This window comes from Coregonus lavaretus, assembly GCF_964263955.1.
Source record: "Coregonus lavaretus genome assembly, chromosome: 10".
NCBI classification, from domain to species: domain Eukaryota; kingdom Metazoa; phylum Chordata; class Actinopteri; order Salmoniformes; family Salmonidae; genus Coregonus; species Coregonus lavaretus.
Window position 1 is genome coordinate 56,378,402 of NC_139997.1, and position 18,718 is coordinate 56,397,119.

At 40.8% G+C, this 18,718-nt stretch overlaps 2 protein-coding genes across 2 annotated transcripts; both read right to left on the reverse strand.

Annotated features, from left to right (window-relative positions):
• Positions 1 to 325: 325 nt before the first annotated feature.
• LOC311135595 (hepatitis A virus cellular receptor 1 homolog) lies at positions 326 to 3,390 on the reverse strand. The gene is made up of 7 exons (XM_084169605.1): positions 3,258 to 3,390; positions 2,814 to 3,155; positions 2,594 to 2,668; positions 2,439 to 2,482; positions 2,236 to 2,329; positions 2,045 to 2,081; positions 326 to 998 (listed from the first exon to the last, which is right to left on the reverse strand). The coding sequence occupies exons 1-7, from the start codon at positions 3,304 to 3,306 to the stop codon at positions 863 to 865; spliced, it is 777 nt and encodes a 258-aa protein (XP_084025731.1). The 5' UTR covers positions 3,307 to 3,390; the 3' UTR covers positions 326 to 862.
• A 3,687-nt stretch (positions 3,391 to 7,077) lies between these two features.
• Positions 7,078 to 11,403, reverse strand: LOC311136391 (hepatitis A virus cellular receptor 1 homolog; the record flags this gene model as incomplete). The annotated part of the gene is made up of 4 exons (XM_084170488.1): positions 11,353 to 11,403; positions 10,852 to 11,196; positions 7,135 to 7,245; positions 7,078 to 7,082 (listed from the first exon to the last, which is right to left on the reverse strand). The coding sequence occupies exons 1-4, from the start codon at positions 11,396 to 11,398 to the stop codon at positions 7,078 to 7,080; spliced, it is 507 nt and encodes a 168-aa protein (XP_084026614.1). The 5' UTR covers positions 11,399 to 11,403.
• Positions 11,404 to 18,718: the final 7,315 nt, after the last annotated feature.

The following is an 18,718-nucleotide window of genomic DNA, read 5'->3' on the forward strand; positions in this document are numbered from 1 at the left end:
ACTGTGTTCTCGGGGCCACTGCCTGTGACATCTCCAGGCTGGACAGCCAGAGTCGCTTTGAACCTTCTGTCAACCTCCTCCCATTGTTGATGGGATTTCCATCTGCATTTTCCAGCGTAAACAAACTGCATTGATGAGTTAGGAGGCTCATCTCTCACGGTACACAGGGATGGACTTTTTAAAAGCTAGCCCCTAGCCTGAGGCTAGTACAAGCAAGGCTGGCCAGTGCCCAAAATCCTTAAATTGATGTTGTAGGGCTTTTAGTAGTTTATTACAATGTATAAGTGGAACAACATTGCTAACCTATCAATAATAAGACACGTTTGAGTTTCAAGTTAGAGTTTTTATTCATATCTTGCAACAGGTTGGGTTTGAACAAGACAGTATACCACAAAGTTTGGTGGTGACAATTTACGAAGAATGCTGTGGTTATTTTTGACCTTTCACTTGGCTGCCTTTGATTGCCTGGGTCCTGTTGCAGATGGGTGAAGCTAAATGTCATGGTTAAAGGAAATGCGATATCACACTTTCTGCAAAGTCATTGCTTTTAAAGCTGATGGCATTTTTTTGTACTTTTTATTGCATCAAAATAATACATCTTATTTCAAAACTACACTCTTAGTGCTGAATACACATAGATAGCCATATTAGTGAGCCTTTCCCTTCAAACAAACCTTTCAAAAATACAAATCAAGTAAAGTTTTACTCATTTATCACCAAAAAACATCCGATTTTGTAGTAGCTTGTCTTGTCCGGTTGAATCATTAGCCTATAAGTCAGCCTTAGCTTCGTAACACAGAGCTACTGCGCTATGCACTAGACTGTGTTAACAGTCTGACTGTGGTAATGTGTCCATGCTTTGTCAAGGGCATTCCTCATAGTCGTCTCTCTCGTTGTCATCTATTTGATAGACGTTCTCTACCTCCATCTCTCGAGTATGCACTCCCAAGCTGGACTCTGAGTTCCTGTACAGGACTGAGCTGCCAGAGTGCTGTTGTCTGACAAAGGAAAGAACATTAAATGACAGCTAAGGGAGACATGCAAGCTAAGGGAGAAATGTGTGCTTTTATTGACTGGATTATGTTGCTTAGTTCCACTCTAGTGGTTAGTGTACAAGCTGACATAGCAAATCAAGTTTTTATTGATCTAAGATAATTATTCTGCTCTGCATTGTGACTATTGAGAATACTGTATGTGTATTGTGTATTAGATTCTAAAAGCAATGACATATTGGCCAGTTAGGTCATCTCAAGTCATATTTCTTAACGACACAGACAAGAGTACCAATGGCTCACAAGATGTTCACATGAGTGTACAGAAGAAGCCCTATTGTTTCACTTCCTCAGTGTGTTGTGGTCTTGGGTCTCATTAGTCATAGTTTGAGTGTTACCTCAGATCAGTTGCCATAATGGTTTTGCTAAAATAGGATTACATTCTCGTCCCCTTTTCACATCCTGTCGTGTCTATAGTTCAGTCTCTTCCTGTTGCTTGACTATTTCTTAGCAACCATGGTTTGAGAGAATACTTTAAACATTGCATTTGTCTGAAGTTTTGTCAAGGATATGTCACTTGGTATGTCCTTACTTTTCAAGAGGCTAAGAGGTGTGAGTGAGAAACTCTTGACCTTAACTCTGTAACCAGGGCTATATGTGACTCACTGTTCTTATACAATCCCAAATGCTGTCATTTGAATCTAATGTAATCCCAAGGTGTAGTGGAAGATTAATTTCATGCTATGTTAATTCCAAAATGCTGTAATTTGAATGGAATGTAGCCTAAACCACATGAGTGGCCCCGTGTAGCTCAGTTGGTAAAGCATGGCGCTTGCAACGCCAGGGTTATGGGTTCATTTCCCATGGGGGGCCAGTATGAAATGTATGCACTCACTAACTGTAAGTCGCTCTGGATAAGAGCGTCTGCTAAATGACTAAAATGTAAATGTAAAATGTAAAATGTAATGTGACTCAGTTATTCTATTGGCATATTGTGGCATTTCATCTACTCTGTCAGTTGGAAGAGGTATAGTCATGATCAGCATACTTACATTTGGACTACCGTAGCAATTGTTTTCCATTGCTTTCCTGTAACCACATTAACAAAGACTGTGTTAAAGTATTCAGAAAAACTTAAATAGCAAACTATTGCTTCTTGTAACACTTTGTCAACACCATTAGGGATATATTCACGAGAGTTAGTACTTAGTATACAGGCAAATGTAGAGATGTGTGTACTTACTCAAGACAACAAGTACAGACACAATCACCACGCCTGTCAGAACCAGTAGAATGGACACCAGGATCACAGGCAGATTATTGCCTCTCATCTGCTCCTGTTAACATCACAGATTCATTTAAGTTAAAACGACATCTCAACATAGTACCAGATCACACAGTGGGATTTCTTATTTGCCAAAATTTGCAGTGTGGAACTATGCTTACCGATTCTGATTTGCTGTATGTTGGCGTGGGTGTGTCTGAATACTCTATAGAACGTACAGGTCTTATTTTCAGATGTAAGAATAATGCTGCAATTTAAACTCTATAAAAGTATGATTTTTATGGACTGATGTTATTCTGTATGCTGTGTTCCGTACCGTGTGTGTGGTTGTCCATGGTCTGTCGAGTTATGGTCACATTAGCAGGTGCCTGGGATGTTGTCAGGACAGGGGCTGAAATCAGACAGCATTACAATACTAACTGCTCAGCTTGAAAAGTATAGATGCTAGGAAATCATAATATCACTCATTAGGCTGACAATGATCATCTGTAAAGCATCAAGTTATTGTATATCCTGGCATGTTGTGCATTCCTTACCTTTCTCAATGGTCAGGCTGACATGATATTTCTCATCATTCCACAATCCGTAAACATGCACACGACAGCCATATTGTCCAGAGTCTTTTTCAGTGACATTGAAGATGGTTAGAGAGACATCCCCTGTCTTCAGCTCACCTAATAATTGATATCTAACCAAAGATCTCTTTGTCACTTCAGTGCCATCAGTTGAGATGATTTCCTTGTAACAACCAAAGTTCGGTATGGCTCCTCTCCCCCAGCATATGGCTGATACACCATGCGTTTTGGGGTTATATTTACATGGCAGAGTGACATTCTGGCCCTCAATACCGATGACTTTTCGGTCAATGATTTCACTGGCTGGAAAAGAGCGAGGGAGAGGAGGGCAGAGATGCTTTAAATTGTAAATTATGAATGAACTTATTATCAAGTAAATAACCAGCCTAAAAGTGCATTATTTACCTGAAAGTAGACAGAGGAGAAACCAGCCTAAAACGCAGCGAGTCTCCATGATGGGTTTATATAACTTCAAACCTTGCCATTCAAATACCTACTGCACATATACACAGTCATCTGAACTCTCTCTCTTTCATGTGTTAGCTCTTTAATAAACTCAAGTAGAACCGCCTGTGCACATGACTTAATCTCCTTGACATCTGCTTTCAGATATTTCCGTTGCACTCAGAATGGCAGAGATGGTCATTGTGGTTATTTTTTTGTAGGTTTCACATCCAAATGATATACAGTGGGGGAAAAAAGTATTTAGTCAGCCACCAATTGTGCAAGTTCTCCCACTTAAAAAGATGAGAGAGGCCTGTAATTTTCATCATAGGTACACGTCAACTATGACAGACAAAATTAGATTTTTTTTCTCCAGAAAATCACATTGTAGGATTTTTTATGAATTTATTTGCAAGTTATGGTGGAAAATAAGTATTTGGTCAATAACAAAAGTTTCTCAATACTTTGTTATATACCCGTTGTTGGCAATGACACAGGTCAAACGTTTTCTGTAAGTCTTCACAAGGTTTTCTCACACTGTTGCTGGTATTTTGGCCCATTCCTCCATGCAGATCTCCTCTAGAGCAGTGATGTTTTGGGGCTGTCGCTGGGCAACACAGACTTTCAACTCCCTCCAAAGATTTTCTATGGGGTTGAGATCTGGAGACTGGCTAGGCCACTCCAGGACCTTGAAATGCTTCTTACGAAGCCAGTCCTTCGTTGCCCGGGCGGTGTGTTTGGGATCATTGTCATGCTGAAAGACCCAGCCACGTTTCATCTTCAATGCCCTTGCTGATGGAAGGAGGTTTTCACTCAAAATCTCACGATACATGGCCCCATTCATTCTTTCCTTTACACGGATCAGTCGTCCTGGTCCCTTTGCAGAAAAACAGCCCCAAAACATGATGTTTCCACCCCCATGCTTCACAGTAGGTATGGTGTTCTTTGGATGCAACTCAGCATTCTTTGTCCTCCAAACACGACGAGTGTTATTTTGGTTTCATCTGACCATATGACATTCTCCCAATCCTCTTCTGGATCATCCAAATGCACTCCAGCAAACTTCAGACGGGCCTGGACATGTACTGGCTTAAGCAGGGGGACAGGTCTGGCACTGCAGGATTTGAGTCCCTGGCGGCGTAGTGTGTTACTGATGGTAGGCTTTGTTACTTTGGTCCCAGCTCTCTGCAGGTCATTCACTAAGTCCCCCCGTGTGGTTCTGGGATTTTTGCTCACCGTTCTTGTGATCATTTTGACCCCACGGGGTGAGATCTTGTGTGGAGCCCCAGATCGAGGGAGATTATCAGTGGTTTTGTATGTCTTCCATTTCCTAATAATTGCTCCCACAGTTGATTTCTTCAAACCAAGCTGCTTACCTATTGCAATTCAGTCTTCCCAGCCTGGTGCAGGTCTACAATTTTGTTTCTGGTGTCCTTTGACAGCTCTTTGGTCTTGGCCATAGTGGATTTTGGAGTGTGACTGTTTGAGGTTGTGGACAGGTGTCTTTTATACTGATAACAAGTTCAAACAGGTCCCATTAATACAGGTAACGAGTGGAGGACAGAGGAGCCTCTTAAAGAAGAAGTTACAGGTCTGTGAGAGCCAGAAATCTTGCTTGTTTGTAGGTGACCAAATACTTATTTTCCACCATAATTTGCAAATAAATTCATAAAAAATCCTACAATGTGATTTTATGGATATTTTTTTCTCAATTTGTCTGTCATAGTTGACGTGTACCTATGATGAAAATTACAGTCCTCTCTCATCTTTTTAAGTGGGAGAACATGCACAATTGGTGACTGACTAAATACTTTTTTTCCCCACTGTAACACATAGAACTGCACAGGTTTTGGCAAGATCACGTAGTTCTTAATTGAAAAGAAATTAAAACATTTACATCATTTAGCAGACGCTCTTATCCAGAGCGACTTACAGTATTTTTTTATTTTTCATACCCCCCGTGGGAAACGAACCCACAATCCTGGCGTTGCAAACGCCATGCTCTACCAACTGAGCTACATCCCTGCCGGCCATTCCCTCCCCTACCCTGGACGACGCTGGGCCAATTGTGCGCCGCCCCATGGGTCTCGGCCGGCTACGACAGAGCCTGGATTCGAACCAGGATCTCTAGTGGCACAGCTAGCACTGCAATGCAGTGCCTTAGACCACTGTGCCACTCTGGAAACCAAAACCATTGGCTCATGTCAATTCTGTGGAAGGTTGCATTTAATGTTATGTAGTGTAGAATCAAGACTCAAGGGAACAAACTTTCTCTTGAGTGGTATTTATTCATCTTTTCATTTACACCTCATCACAAGAAAACATAGCTAGATAACATACACTGAGTATAAAAAAATAAAATAAATCCACTTCAATCAGTGTAGATGAAGGGGAGGAGACAGGTTAAAGAAGAATGTTTAAGCCTTGAGACAATTGAGACATGGATTATGTACTCAGTTCTTCAGTTTTTCAACAGGTTGTGTGCTACTAATACTGAGTTTTATGTCTTGCCCACTCACCCTCTGAATGAGCAAGACAAAAAACGCAGCATTAGTAGCACACAACCTGTTGAAAAACCGAAGAACTGAGTATACCTACGCTAAATTGTGTTTAGTTCTCTCAACATCTAATACATTATTGAGTGAAATAGTATACAGGATCATATATTTTGATGACTCTATACGTCTGTAGAAGCATCATAGATCCAGGCATCTGCATCATGGTGACTGAGGGTTATTTCCACTCTAGGTTTCCTGCTGCTGACACTGGGGGAACTGGCAGGTTCTCCTCTGGCTCTGCTATTTCTGGACCGCCTCAGACCTAGGCAGGGGGGGGGGGGGCTTTTAATGCACACTAAGCAGAAATAGTCACCTCTTTCACATCCACACTGAGAGGCAAACAGTTTAAGCAGCTAAATTCATCTCTGCCATTATTAGCCCCTAAACAAAGAATTGGTACAATAGGATTCAGAACAGACAGTTGCAACACATTAACTAAGCTAATGCCCTGATTGAATAAGAAAGTAATATATTCATGCAATGATTGACAACAACAAAAATGAATTGTTGTGACTGCTCCACCACTCACTAAGAAGAACTGCTAAGATCAGACCAGGGATGAAGACGATTGCTCCCACTCGGACTGTGTTTCCTATGTAGCTTTCCAGAGAAGGAGATGCCATTTTCTGCTGTGGGTTATAGTCATAGTTTTGTTTCAGGCATAGTGATTGAAGACAAAGTTGAAATAGAAATGTTTAAGTATTTGCATAAGATTTGCATTTTGCTCCATTAAAGATCTTAAGGCATTTATGTTTTAAGTACAATATTCTGGTTGTATGTAGCTTAGGGACATTTTGGATAGAATTTACTTCATATCCAGTAGTACTGTACCTTAATTCTCTTGACAATACCTATTATGGGGCCTGTATGGCAGTCATGAAGGATATCAGGACCTTGCTCACCTAATAAGAAAAAAGATGCAGACATCTCAAACCTTGACTAACTGTAGCATCAATTACTTTTTCTGATCTATCATCATGGGCGATACCAATGGCTCACCAGATGTTTCTGTGATGGGCAGCGGTTGTGCTGGCGCAGTTGGGACAATAGTTAGGATGACAGGTGGTACAGGAGTAAAAAAACAAACAGCAACATAGATTTCTGTTTAAAAACAGAAACACTGCTGGGGCGGTTGTGAGAAAAGGTGCTAGAAATGAAAGCATAGATTTGATGGGATATTTTTTATATTTACAAATATATAGCCTAACACATTGAAGGAAACTTCAAACTATAAGGAGAAACACAAGGTTACGTTAAAGACAGTGACAGACAAAATATACCTTGTCTGCTCTTTTCTGGTATAACAGAGGAACCAGGTGTGTCTGTGATGGGCAGTAGGTGTGCTGGTGCAGTTGGGATGACAGTTGGGATGACAGTTGGGATGACAGGTGCTACAGGAGTAAACAACATCGATTTCTCTTTAAAAACACATTAAATAAGGTGACATTACAGACGGTTTCAAAATTATATCTATGGTTTTTATAGGCTTGTTGTTTCTGGAAAAAGTGCACATTTTGCATAGTAGTAGTAGCGATGGCCCTTATTGCAACCGAATAATAATTCATGATTTATGCGTCAATGAAACCGAAGGCACACTTGGGGAGGAAAATGGATCAAGCTACATACCGGTATATTATTTCTGATGTTATATCGTACCGTATCATTTTGACAATATTGCAATATTATTTTTGCGCTAGTTGGCTGTACCTGCACCAAAACTCCAGTATGTTTCCTTCATAGCGTGTTCTGTATCTTCTTTTTAAAAAGAGAGCCAATTTGTTTTCAGCACTTTTATTTCCATGACTGATCAAAACTAGTTCTCTATTGTCCCTCTGCAACAGACATACAGTGCATTCGGAAAGAATTCAGACCCCTTCACTTTTTCCACATTTTGCTACGTTACAGCCTTATTCTAAAATGTATTAAATTCATGTTTTTTCTCATCAATCTACACACAACACTCTATAATGACAAAGCGAAAACAGGTTTATAGACATTTTTACACATTTATTTAAACTAAAAAACATTATTTTTCAGACCCCTTTGCTATGAGACTCGAAATTGAGCTCAGGTGCATCCTGTTTCCATTGATCATCCTTGAGATGTTTCTACAACTTGATTGGAGTCCACCTGTGGTAAATTCAATTGATTGGACATGATTTGGAAAGGCACACACCTGTCTATATCAGGTCCCACAGTTGACAGTGCATGTCAGAGCAAAAACCAAGCCATGAGGTCGAAGGAATTGTCTGAAGAGCTCCGAGACAAGATTGTGTCGAGGCACAGATCTAGGGAAGGGTACCAAAACATTTCTGCAGCATTGAAGGTCCCCAAGAACACAGTGGCCTCCAACATTCTTAAATGGAAGAAGTTTGGAACCACCAAGACTCTTCTTTGAGCTGGCCGCCTGGCCAAACTGAGCAATCGGGGGAGAAGGGCCTTGGTCAGGGAGGTGACCATGAACCCGATGGTCACTCTGACAGAGCTCCAGAGTTCCTCTGTGGAGTTGGGAGAACCTTCCAGAAGGACAACCATCTCTGCAGCACTCCACAAATCAGGCCTTTATGGTAGAGTGGCCAGATGGAAGCCACTCCTCAGTAAAAGGCACATGACAGCCCGCTTGGAGTTTGCCAAAAGGCACCTAAAGGACTCTCAGACTATGAGAAACAAGATTCTCTGGTCTGATGAAACCAAGATTGAAGCCTTTGGCCTAAATACCAATCATCATGTTTGGAGGAATCCTGGCACCATCCCTACGGTGAAGCATGGTGGTGGCAGCATCATGCTGTGGGGATGTTTTTCAGCGGCAGAGACTTGGAGACCAGACAGGATCGAGGGAAAGATGAATGGAGCAAAGTACAGAGAGATCCTTGATGAAAACCTGCTCCAGATCGCTCAGGACCTCAGACTAGAGCGAATGTTCACCTTCTGACAGAACAACGACACTAAGCACACGGCTAAGACAAAGCAGGAGTGGCTTTGGGACAAGTCTCTGAATGTCCTTGAGTGGCCCAGCCCGAGCCCGGACTTGAACCCGATCGAACATCTCTAGAGAGACCTGAAAATAGCTGTGCAGCGACACTCCCCATCCAACCTGACAGCGCTTGAGAGTATCTGCAGAGAAGAATGGGAGAAACTCCCCAAATAATAATAATTAATATAATATGCCATTTAGCAGACGCTTTTATCCAAAGCGACTTACAGTCATGCGTGCATACATTTTTTGTGTATGGGTGGTCCCGGGGATCGAACCCACTACCTTGGCGTTACAAGCGCCGTGCTCTACCAGTTGAGCTACAGAGGACCAAATATAGGTGTGCCAAGCTTGTAGCATCATATCCAAGAAGACTCAAGGCTGTAAGCACTGCCAAAGGTATTTCAACAAAGTACTGAGTAAAGGGTCTGAATACTTATGTAAATACTTATATTATTTTTAATTCATCAGCAAAAACCTCTAAAAACCTGTTTTTGCTTTGTCATTATGGGGTATTATGTGTAGATTGATGAGGAAAAAAACAATTTAATCCATTTTAGAATAAGGATGTAACTTAACAAAATGTGGAAAAATTAAAGGGGTCTGAATACTTTCCAAATGCAATATGTTTGGAACATAAAATCAATAAAATCACAGCATCGAATCATAATACATATAGAATCGAGAGAATCGGAATACATATCGTATCGGCACCTAAGTACACTACATAGCCAGAAGTATGTGGACACCACTTCAAATTAGTGGATTCGGCTACTTCAGCCACACTCGTTGCTGACAGGTGTATAAAATCGAGCACACAGACATGCAATCTCCATAGACAAACATTGGCTGTAGAATGGCCCGTAATTAAGAGCTCATTGACTTTCAACGTGGCACCGTCATAGGATGCCACCTTTCCAACAAGTCAGTTTGTCAAATTTCTGCCCTGCTAGAGTTGCCCTGGTCAATTGTAAGTGCTGTTATTTTGAAGTGGAAGCGTCTAGGAGCAACAACGGCTCAGCCGCGAAGTGGTAGACCACACAATCTCCCAGAACTGAACCGGCAATTGCTGAAGCGCGTAGCGCGTAAAAATTCTGTCCTCGGTTGCAGCACTCACTATCGAGTCCCAAACTGCTACTGGAAACAACATCAGCACAAGAACTGTTCGTCGGGAGTTTCATGAAATGGGTTTCCATGGCCGAGCAGCCGCACACAAGCCTAAGATCACCATGCGCAATGCCAAGCGTCAGCTGGAGTGGTGTAAAGCTTGCTGCCATTGGACTTTGGAGCAGTGGAAACACGTTCTCTGGAGTGATGAATCACGCTTCACCATCTGGCAGTCCGATGGACAAATCTGGGTTTGGCGGATGACAGGAGAACGCTACCTGCCCCAATGCATAGTGCCAACTGTAAAGTTTGGTGGAGGAGGAATAATGGTCTGGGGCTGTTTTTTATGGTTCAGGCTAGGCCCCTTAGTTCCAGTGAAGGGTCATCTTAACGCTACAGTATACAATTACATTTTAGATGATTCTGTGCTTCCAACTTTGTGGCAACAGTTTGGGGAAGGCCCTTTCCTGTTTAAGCATGACAATGCCGTCCACAAAGCGAGGTCCATACAGAAATGGTTTATCGAGATCGATGTGGAAGAACTTAACTGGCCTGCACAGAGCTCTGACCTCAACCCCATCAAACACCTTTGGGATGAATTGGAACGCCGACTGAGAGCCAGACCTAATCGCCCAACATCAGTGCCCGACCTCACTAATGCTCTTGTGGCTGAATGGAAGCAAGTCCCCGCAGCAATGTTGCAGCATTTAGTGGAAAGCCTTCCCAAGAAGAGTGGAGGCTGTTATAGCAGCAAAGGGGGGACCAACTCCATATCAATGCTCATTTTGGAATGAAATATTCGACGAACAGGTATCCACATACTCTTGGCCATGTAGTATATCATGATACCATTGTGAGGTCCCTGGCAAATTCCCAGCTCTAACCTTTGTATTCACGATAAGTTACATATTCTCACCTTGTCGAACGATTAAATGAAGGGTGTTCATCAAGTCGTTGAACGCTCCTGTTAGTGCCACGCGGCAGTGGTAGAACCCAGAGTCTCCCTCTCTGACATTGTAGATAATGAGAGTGACTTCTCCACTCTGAAGATTCCCTGGTAACCTGTGTCTGTAGGACCTCCTGTAGGTCACCTCTACTCCATTAGTAGCGATGACTGTGTTCTCACAGCCGAAGAGAGATGGCTGTGCTCCTCTCCCCCAGCACACCGCTGTCAGACCCAGGGTAGCAGCGTCATACCTGCAGGTCAGAGATACCGTCCTACCTTTAACACCAACCACCGTCTCCATGACACCATCACACACTGCAGGCAACAAAAACACAATTGCAGACACGTTAATGGGGTCTCAATAGTGCACCAGTCTCAGACAAACAGAAGACATTTCCTTAAGTTTTTGATTTATTAGTTTTAACTGACTGAGGTTCATGGTTTACAGAGATTGAGACAGACAGGACTTACATGCCAACAGAGAGACTGTGATAAAGGTATGAAGTGTAGACAGCATTTTCGTTGTGTTCATTAAAACCAGACAGACAATCTGTCTTTCTCACTGTCTAGCACTACTTCCCTTTTTAACTGATTGTATAATGGCTGGCTTAAAACAGACTGTGTGTGTGTCAATCAACCTCAAATGGCACACACACTTCTCTAGCATCGCCCACAAGCCTTGCCAGGGATGTCAGCATTCACACACCAGGGGGAGTAGTGAGACTGACTTTTAAATCCACGACAACGGCCAACGCTTCAGAAATCAGCATTACTGTGAAAATGTGTATTTGCAGGATCTTGAAATGGCTGATTTACTACATATTCTTTGTTTATCTCCATCTCTACGAATATGACTTGACAATGCCATAATAACTGTCTTTCATAGTGTTGTTGTGAAGTGATGGTTTCCCATGATAACTCTGTGGTTGATATATCTCAACCTACAGTTTGTTTAGACACTCAGACAGGAACAAAATCTATCTCTAATTTGACGTGGGAACAGGATAGAAAGAAATGTCAGGACCAAATGTTTGGCTTGTCCTTTTCATCTGAGTAATCTTCTTTGAAGATAGTGTGTGTGACATATCCCACAGATAGTTTGAGAGACTGTTCACAGCCAAATTCCAAATCAAGACTGAGGGACTCAGTATATTAGCTATGAATAGATCTGTTGTTACGGAACAGTTGTGTTCCTAGTCACTGAAAAGCAGTAGGACCAGGTCCCTGTTCTAAAAAAGAAGTTAGGAGGGGGTTTCAGATGAGTCATGAAAGTTTGTCTAACTGCACTGGAATTGAGAGTGTTACAGTCATTTGCAAACAGTACATGTCCCTCTAGTGCCTTATTCATCTCATGTCTCATAGTTACACGATGTACACAGTGTACAGAGGCTCTGCATTAATATACTGTAGTCACAGACACACAGATTAAGAATACAGCAGCAGGTTGTCTGGAAAATGTGGTTTTTGGCCAAGCACACTGTGTACAGCATGGTGCTGTGTAGAACACACTGTGTACAGCATGGTGCTGTGTAGAACATACTGTGTACAGCATGGTGCTGTGTAGAACATACTGTGTTCGAATACTCATACTAACCGCACTAACCATACCATTTGTGATGTAAATTGAGTATGTAGTATGCTTATTGACATATTTCGTGCTCTTGGGGCCTATAATGCAATTATCAGAAAATGGGCGTGGCTTCACAACATTTTCAGATTTTAAGAAAATGGCGGAAAACAAGCAGCCGAAGTCCGACGAGAGCGGATACAAGATCATTGCTTTAACTAATTATGACAAATGTTAAGAAAATGTTGAGCAATGTAATAAAGTAATGCCTTTTCAAATAAGTTACGTTACATGTTATGTTAGCTGACAATTTGTTAGCCTTATGAACCGTATAGCATATCATATTATTACAGCAGTTGCTTGTATGTACCGCCGGTATGTTAGCTAGCTACCATCCTAACGTTAGTTGGCTACTAATACATCAAACTTGCCAGTATATTAACTATATGCTATCTAACTAACTACCCAATGTTTATTGACTTGATTATTCACGTCATTCTTAGCTTAGCTAAGTGGATAGTCGTTGTGCGTTCTCAATGGACATTGTTAATGAAGTTGAAAGATGTCTAGCTAGTAATTTGTTAGCTATGCTAACAAGCTAGCAAGAAGTTGCATAGCAACATCATCAACTTCCGGTAGACAGGCGAAGCGCTAGTACACTCAACTGAAAGGATACTGTTCATTTACAGTATACTAAAATGAACTAATAGTATGTGGTATATACACATTAAGTATGTAGTATACAGTATGTTAGCATGGGTATTCGAACACAGCTACTGTGTACAGAATGGTGCTGTGTAGAACACACCGTGTACATCATGGTGCTGTGTAAATGTCTGCTGCCCTGGTGTATTTTACACCAACCACTGTATGTAATTTCACATTGGGGCTGAAACAGTTTCATTTTTTTGGGTGGGGTGGTAGTTTTTGGTTTAAAAAAAACACTGTAAAATCACCCGGAATTCAGCTAAAAAATAGTTTAATTTTGGAAATCTGTTGCCAAGTATTCTCACGAATAAAAAAAGAGACGTGATCGTGTCTCAATGTAATCAAGGTATGAAATGATTGTTATTTTCAAATACAATTTATTTTTCGGCTTAGTTGTGGTCAATTTGCAGTGTACAAATTATTAAATTATGTTCCGGCCCCCCGAACATCCGCTTTGACAAAGATCATCCCGCAGCTGAATCTAGTTACCTATCCCTGGTCTACAGGCTCTTTGGGTGCACTGAACAGCAAGGGCACCAAATGGGAGGTGATTTTTGTGTTGGTGTAGAGGTAGTTGCTTTCAACAGCGGTGCTGCTGTGGAAGAGAAGCCATGAGTCTGGCACTAAATATTATTATCCTTGATCTCTTGAGCCACTCAATTTTGTTGCTTTTAGCGGGAAAAGAGGGGACTTCCATTCTCTGTACAACCTATTGTGACCACTAACCAGAAACATTGAACGGAATGATTGCTCTCCACCATTGCTCTTTGTCAGACTGTGAGACGAGACGCTCTCTTCACAGGGGAAACATGGTCTAAAAGGGGGATGTTTAGGAAGCACTGTAGTGGTTGCAAACTACACATGCTGTGTGAGCATGAGTCAGGTATACTAATTCTTCGATTGCAGTGAGACCACTGAGACTGCGAAAGACTGAGAACCTCTTTTAGCAAAGCCACTGATGCATCCCATTTATTTAATGAAAAGTTAGTGAGGGAGAACTCTGATGCACCAGTGCCTTTTTCAACTCTTTGAAAAACGTTGAGGTCTAGATAAAGCCAGTGTTGGCTTAATGAAGCGGTTATGTCATTGTGTTGCGGATGACACTGCAGAAGAGAGGTTAGAGGGACAAAGCTCTGGAGCAGACCCAGTAGATATCTCCTCTTGTCATTCCCTTTGACTTTCCGCTTTTATCTTGGTTCAGCAGTAAGCATCACAGAAACCCTGAGTCAGCTGCTATGGGGCTGGAATGAAGGGCACTTCCTGAGTGGCCGTCATTTGGAGATGGGCTGTAACAATGACGTTTATTAAGATGAATCACAAGTACACACCTAATTACACACACATCATGCACACATAATACAGTACACACACACACGGGCACAAGCGTGCGCACACACACACACAAGAAACACACATGCAGTCACGCTTTCTCACGCTTGTTAATAACACAAAATTTGAAGCACCGCACATAACTTGAATAGATTATCTTGAAATGGATCTGTATTAGCAGTGTAACCTAATAAAGAAGACCAAAAGAGCAGGTGATGTGTCAGAGTTTGATCTGGACAGAGGAACAGTGTGTTTAATACCATAACAAGGTTGTACACTTCAATCTTAGAGGTTGTAACAATCAGAAGGACACATTACTCCACAAGCAGAGCATTATTTTAAGACAGGTTGCAAAACTACTTTCTCTGTGTCATTTGACCCATAAGAAGTTCCCTAATCTGATTACATTCCTGGAAAACAAGATACGAAAAAGCCTTTTCTCTCTTATTTTTGTCTCTTCCCAGCTCTCTCTCTCTCTCTCTCACACACTCTCTTTCTCTCTCTCTCGTTGGCTAATTCAATCATTTGTCCAAGATTATTCTGTTTGTTCTCCTTGTTTTTTTGTTTTATTACAGAGTTGCGTACTTGTGACTTCTTCTGATAATTCCACTTATCATGCCAGTACAATGGACCGTTGATATCCTTCCTGGTAGTATACAAATAGTACTACCATACATCTACCATATCGATGGATTCTGTAACTGATAGCCTTATATACTGTTGGTTCAGTCAAGTACAGTAAAATATGTGAATTAGGAGGTGGTTGTGTGATTTGAGGTTATGGCCACATGTTGATGAGGGATTAGAGTGGACACTGTATCCCCATATTTGATGAGGAGGAAGACTTCCACCAACCTCCTCTGCCAATTAGTCTTACTCTCTAATTAAAAACAATATTGCCCTGAGGCCAAAAGCAGGACTGATCTACTGTGCAATTCATAACATTTCCATTCTGAAAAAAGAGAAATGCGTAATTTATTTTGAAGATGTGCTATACAGTAAACCTAGTAAAGCACTTTTCTAGTAGCCTGCTGTATTCTATAGTGTTAAATGATAGCAATAAATCAAATAACTATTGTGCTGAGATGTAAAGGTATTAAATCATATAACACTTGTAACGCAGCAAGTCTTATATTCAAAACCTTTAATTGTGCATTAATTTAGTTTGGAGACATCTTTCACCACACAACCATTGATCCAAAATATGTGTTTACTGTGAAATACCATGAGAACATTGATTTAATCACCAAAACACATTATATATTTTCAATTTTGTTGTTGTAACAACCAATTAATCCAACAGCAAAAAAATTCAAGAAACGTTTCAAAATTGCCCTTTTGAATGACAGTACATTACACTGTTTTCACATTAGGCAATACACTTGTGCTACCCATCAAAATGAAATGTCCATTATTTCTGTCCCATGTGTAAACAACGGTGTGTTCATTGAAGACGTTTTTACAGTACAATCATTGATGCAAAAAGTAAATGTATTGTTCAGATATAATTACAACTTACAGTGCCCTCCTGAATTATTGGCACCCTAGGTAAATATGAACAAAAAAGTCTGGAAATGTTCCTTGTTGTTTATCAGTTTGATATTACACTCAAAATAGCATATGAATCTAACCTTAAATTTAGTTAAAATTGTAAAATATCAAATAAAAACATCAACAAATAATATTTTTATTCAAAAACATGCATGTCACAATTATTGGCAACCCTAGAAATTCTTTGGAACAAAATCTAATTGATGTATATTCCGATTAAGATTTTATTTTTTAAAGTTCATCTGAGTCTTTGGGAGCTCTCAAGTGGTCATCCATGACTTCGTGTTTCACTGGGGTATAAATATGAGGTGACACACAGGCTAAACTCCCTTAGTCATCCATCAGCATGGGAAAGGCAAGGGAACCTTGTTAGGATACATGGCATCATGGATTTTAGGCCAAAACCTGTCTGCCTCTGCAAGGACGCTAAAACTGGGTAGTCGTTGGATCTTCCAGCAGGACAAGCTTACCTCCAAATCCGCACGAAAATGGTTCACTGACCATAGAATCAAGCTTTTGGAATGGCCATCCCAGTCCCCTGACCTAAACCCCATTGAAAACCTGTGGGGTGAGCTGAAGAGGAGAGTCCACAAGTGAGGACCAAGGACTCTGAAAGATCTGGAGAGTTTCTGTGTGGAGGAATGGTCTCATCTCGTCCTATGTTCTCCCACCTCATCAAACATTATAGGAGATGACTCAGAGCTGTTATATTGGCAAAGGGAGTGTGCACAAAGCACTAAATGCAGGGTTGCCAATAAATGTAATATGCATGGTTTTGAATAAAATTATTATTTCTTGATGACAATTTTTTTTTTTTTTTTTTTTTTTAAATCTCAATTAAAGGTTAGATTCATATGATATTTTGAGTGTAAGATCAAGCTGATTAACAACAAATAAATTTTTTCACAGCCTTTTCTGTTCATATTTACCTTGGGTGCCAATAATTCTGGAGGGCACTGTAGGGGTACTGTAATCAAATGAAACAAATTAAATGAATGAAAGAAACAAAACGTTTAGCAGACACTAGTTTGCATCAAGCCTGTCTTGAGCATTTGGCCAAAGGTTCTCATCGACATCGCAGTAAATGTCCTCATTGTTCATGCACACGTGGAAAAACCTTTTGGTATTGTGAATCCAAGCCTGACATACTGTAGGTCTGGACTGATGTAAAAAGAAGTGGAGAACGGTCAACCAACTTGAGTCGAGGTGCAACCGAAAAATGACATCATTAAAGAAAGGAAAAGGCGCAACGCATGCTCACCATTAAAAACGCAATGTTTTATTTAAGCAAAGTTAAAATAGAACGTGTCGGCCTAGAATTGGCCTTCTTTGTTTTAACATTGCTAAAATAAAACACAGCGTTTTTAATGGTGAGCGATCGTTGTGCCCTCCTGTAGCTCAGTTGGTAGAGCATGGTGCTTGCAACGCAAGGGTTGTGGGTTCGTTTCCCACGGGGGGCCAGTATGAAAAATGTATGCACTCACTAATTGTAAGTTGCTCTGGATAAGAGTGTCTGCTAAATGACTAAAATGTCAATTGGATCACCCTGATAGGTCTGGACTGATGTCATTGCATGCCTCATCCATGGTCTGAAAGAGGGTGGCATACTCATGGGGATGGCAATCATACACCTTCCACCTGTATTGTATTGTAGTGGTCATGTGTTTCTCTGTTAGTAAGAGCATGTCACTAGCAACACCAGAGATGTGGGTTTGATTCCCACTGGGGTCACATAGGGAAATGTGTGGACTCACTGTTGTCACTTTGGATAAAAGTGTCTGCTAGGTAAATTGCATATATTATGGTATTACAGTACTGTATTGGCCAATGCAATTTTAGTAAAGCATTCCCCAGCACTCTATTGTCCCTCTACTCACTCTGACATCAATGCAAATGTCATCGAAAATGTAATCAAACACTTCATAAGAGCTCATGAGTTCATGTTGTGCAACATAGGCTATGCAATTGCGTGAGAAAACATGGCCTCTAATAAAAAGAGGAGGATCCCATCAGCTTTCTATAGGCTAGGCCTACTATATTTATTTCTCAACTTTCCTAATATTAAGCACATTTATTCTCTTTACAACAAGAGTATAGCCTACCTGGATGGTATGAAAATGAACCACAGGAACAGCATCCTACATTCGCTATTTAAGTGCATAGATGACATATATTTTTTCCCCTGCCCCTATTTCAAGACAGGTGCATGATAATGGTCCATTCTAAATCAAAACAAATTTCACACATATATTATTTAGTATATTTAAAGATTAAATCAAGAATAGTCTGATGGGTGACAATATTAGCCTATCACTTGTGAATGATGCCCAGCTGAAGGCAAGAAACAGCGCATTACTTTTTTTGTTGCAACTTTTTCAAATCATAGTCGCACACCTCATGTAGCCAAGCCCATAGGCCTATATGTTTTGATAAAGTTTGTATCACAACTAAAGTGCCCAAATAACTTCTTAAAATGTTGCACATTCATCTGCTTTACAATGGGTGTAGAGCCGAACCGGCATACATATGCAGCGGGTGAGTTTCAAGTTTAGGGAAGATCAATTTCACCATACAAATGCACCTTTATAATAAAAGCATTACATTTTAGTCATTTAGCAGACGCTCTTATCCAGAGCAACTTACAGTAAGTGAATGCATACATGTTTTTTTTTTTTTTTTTTT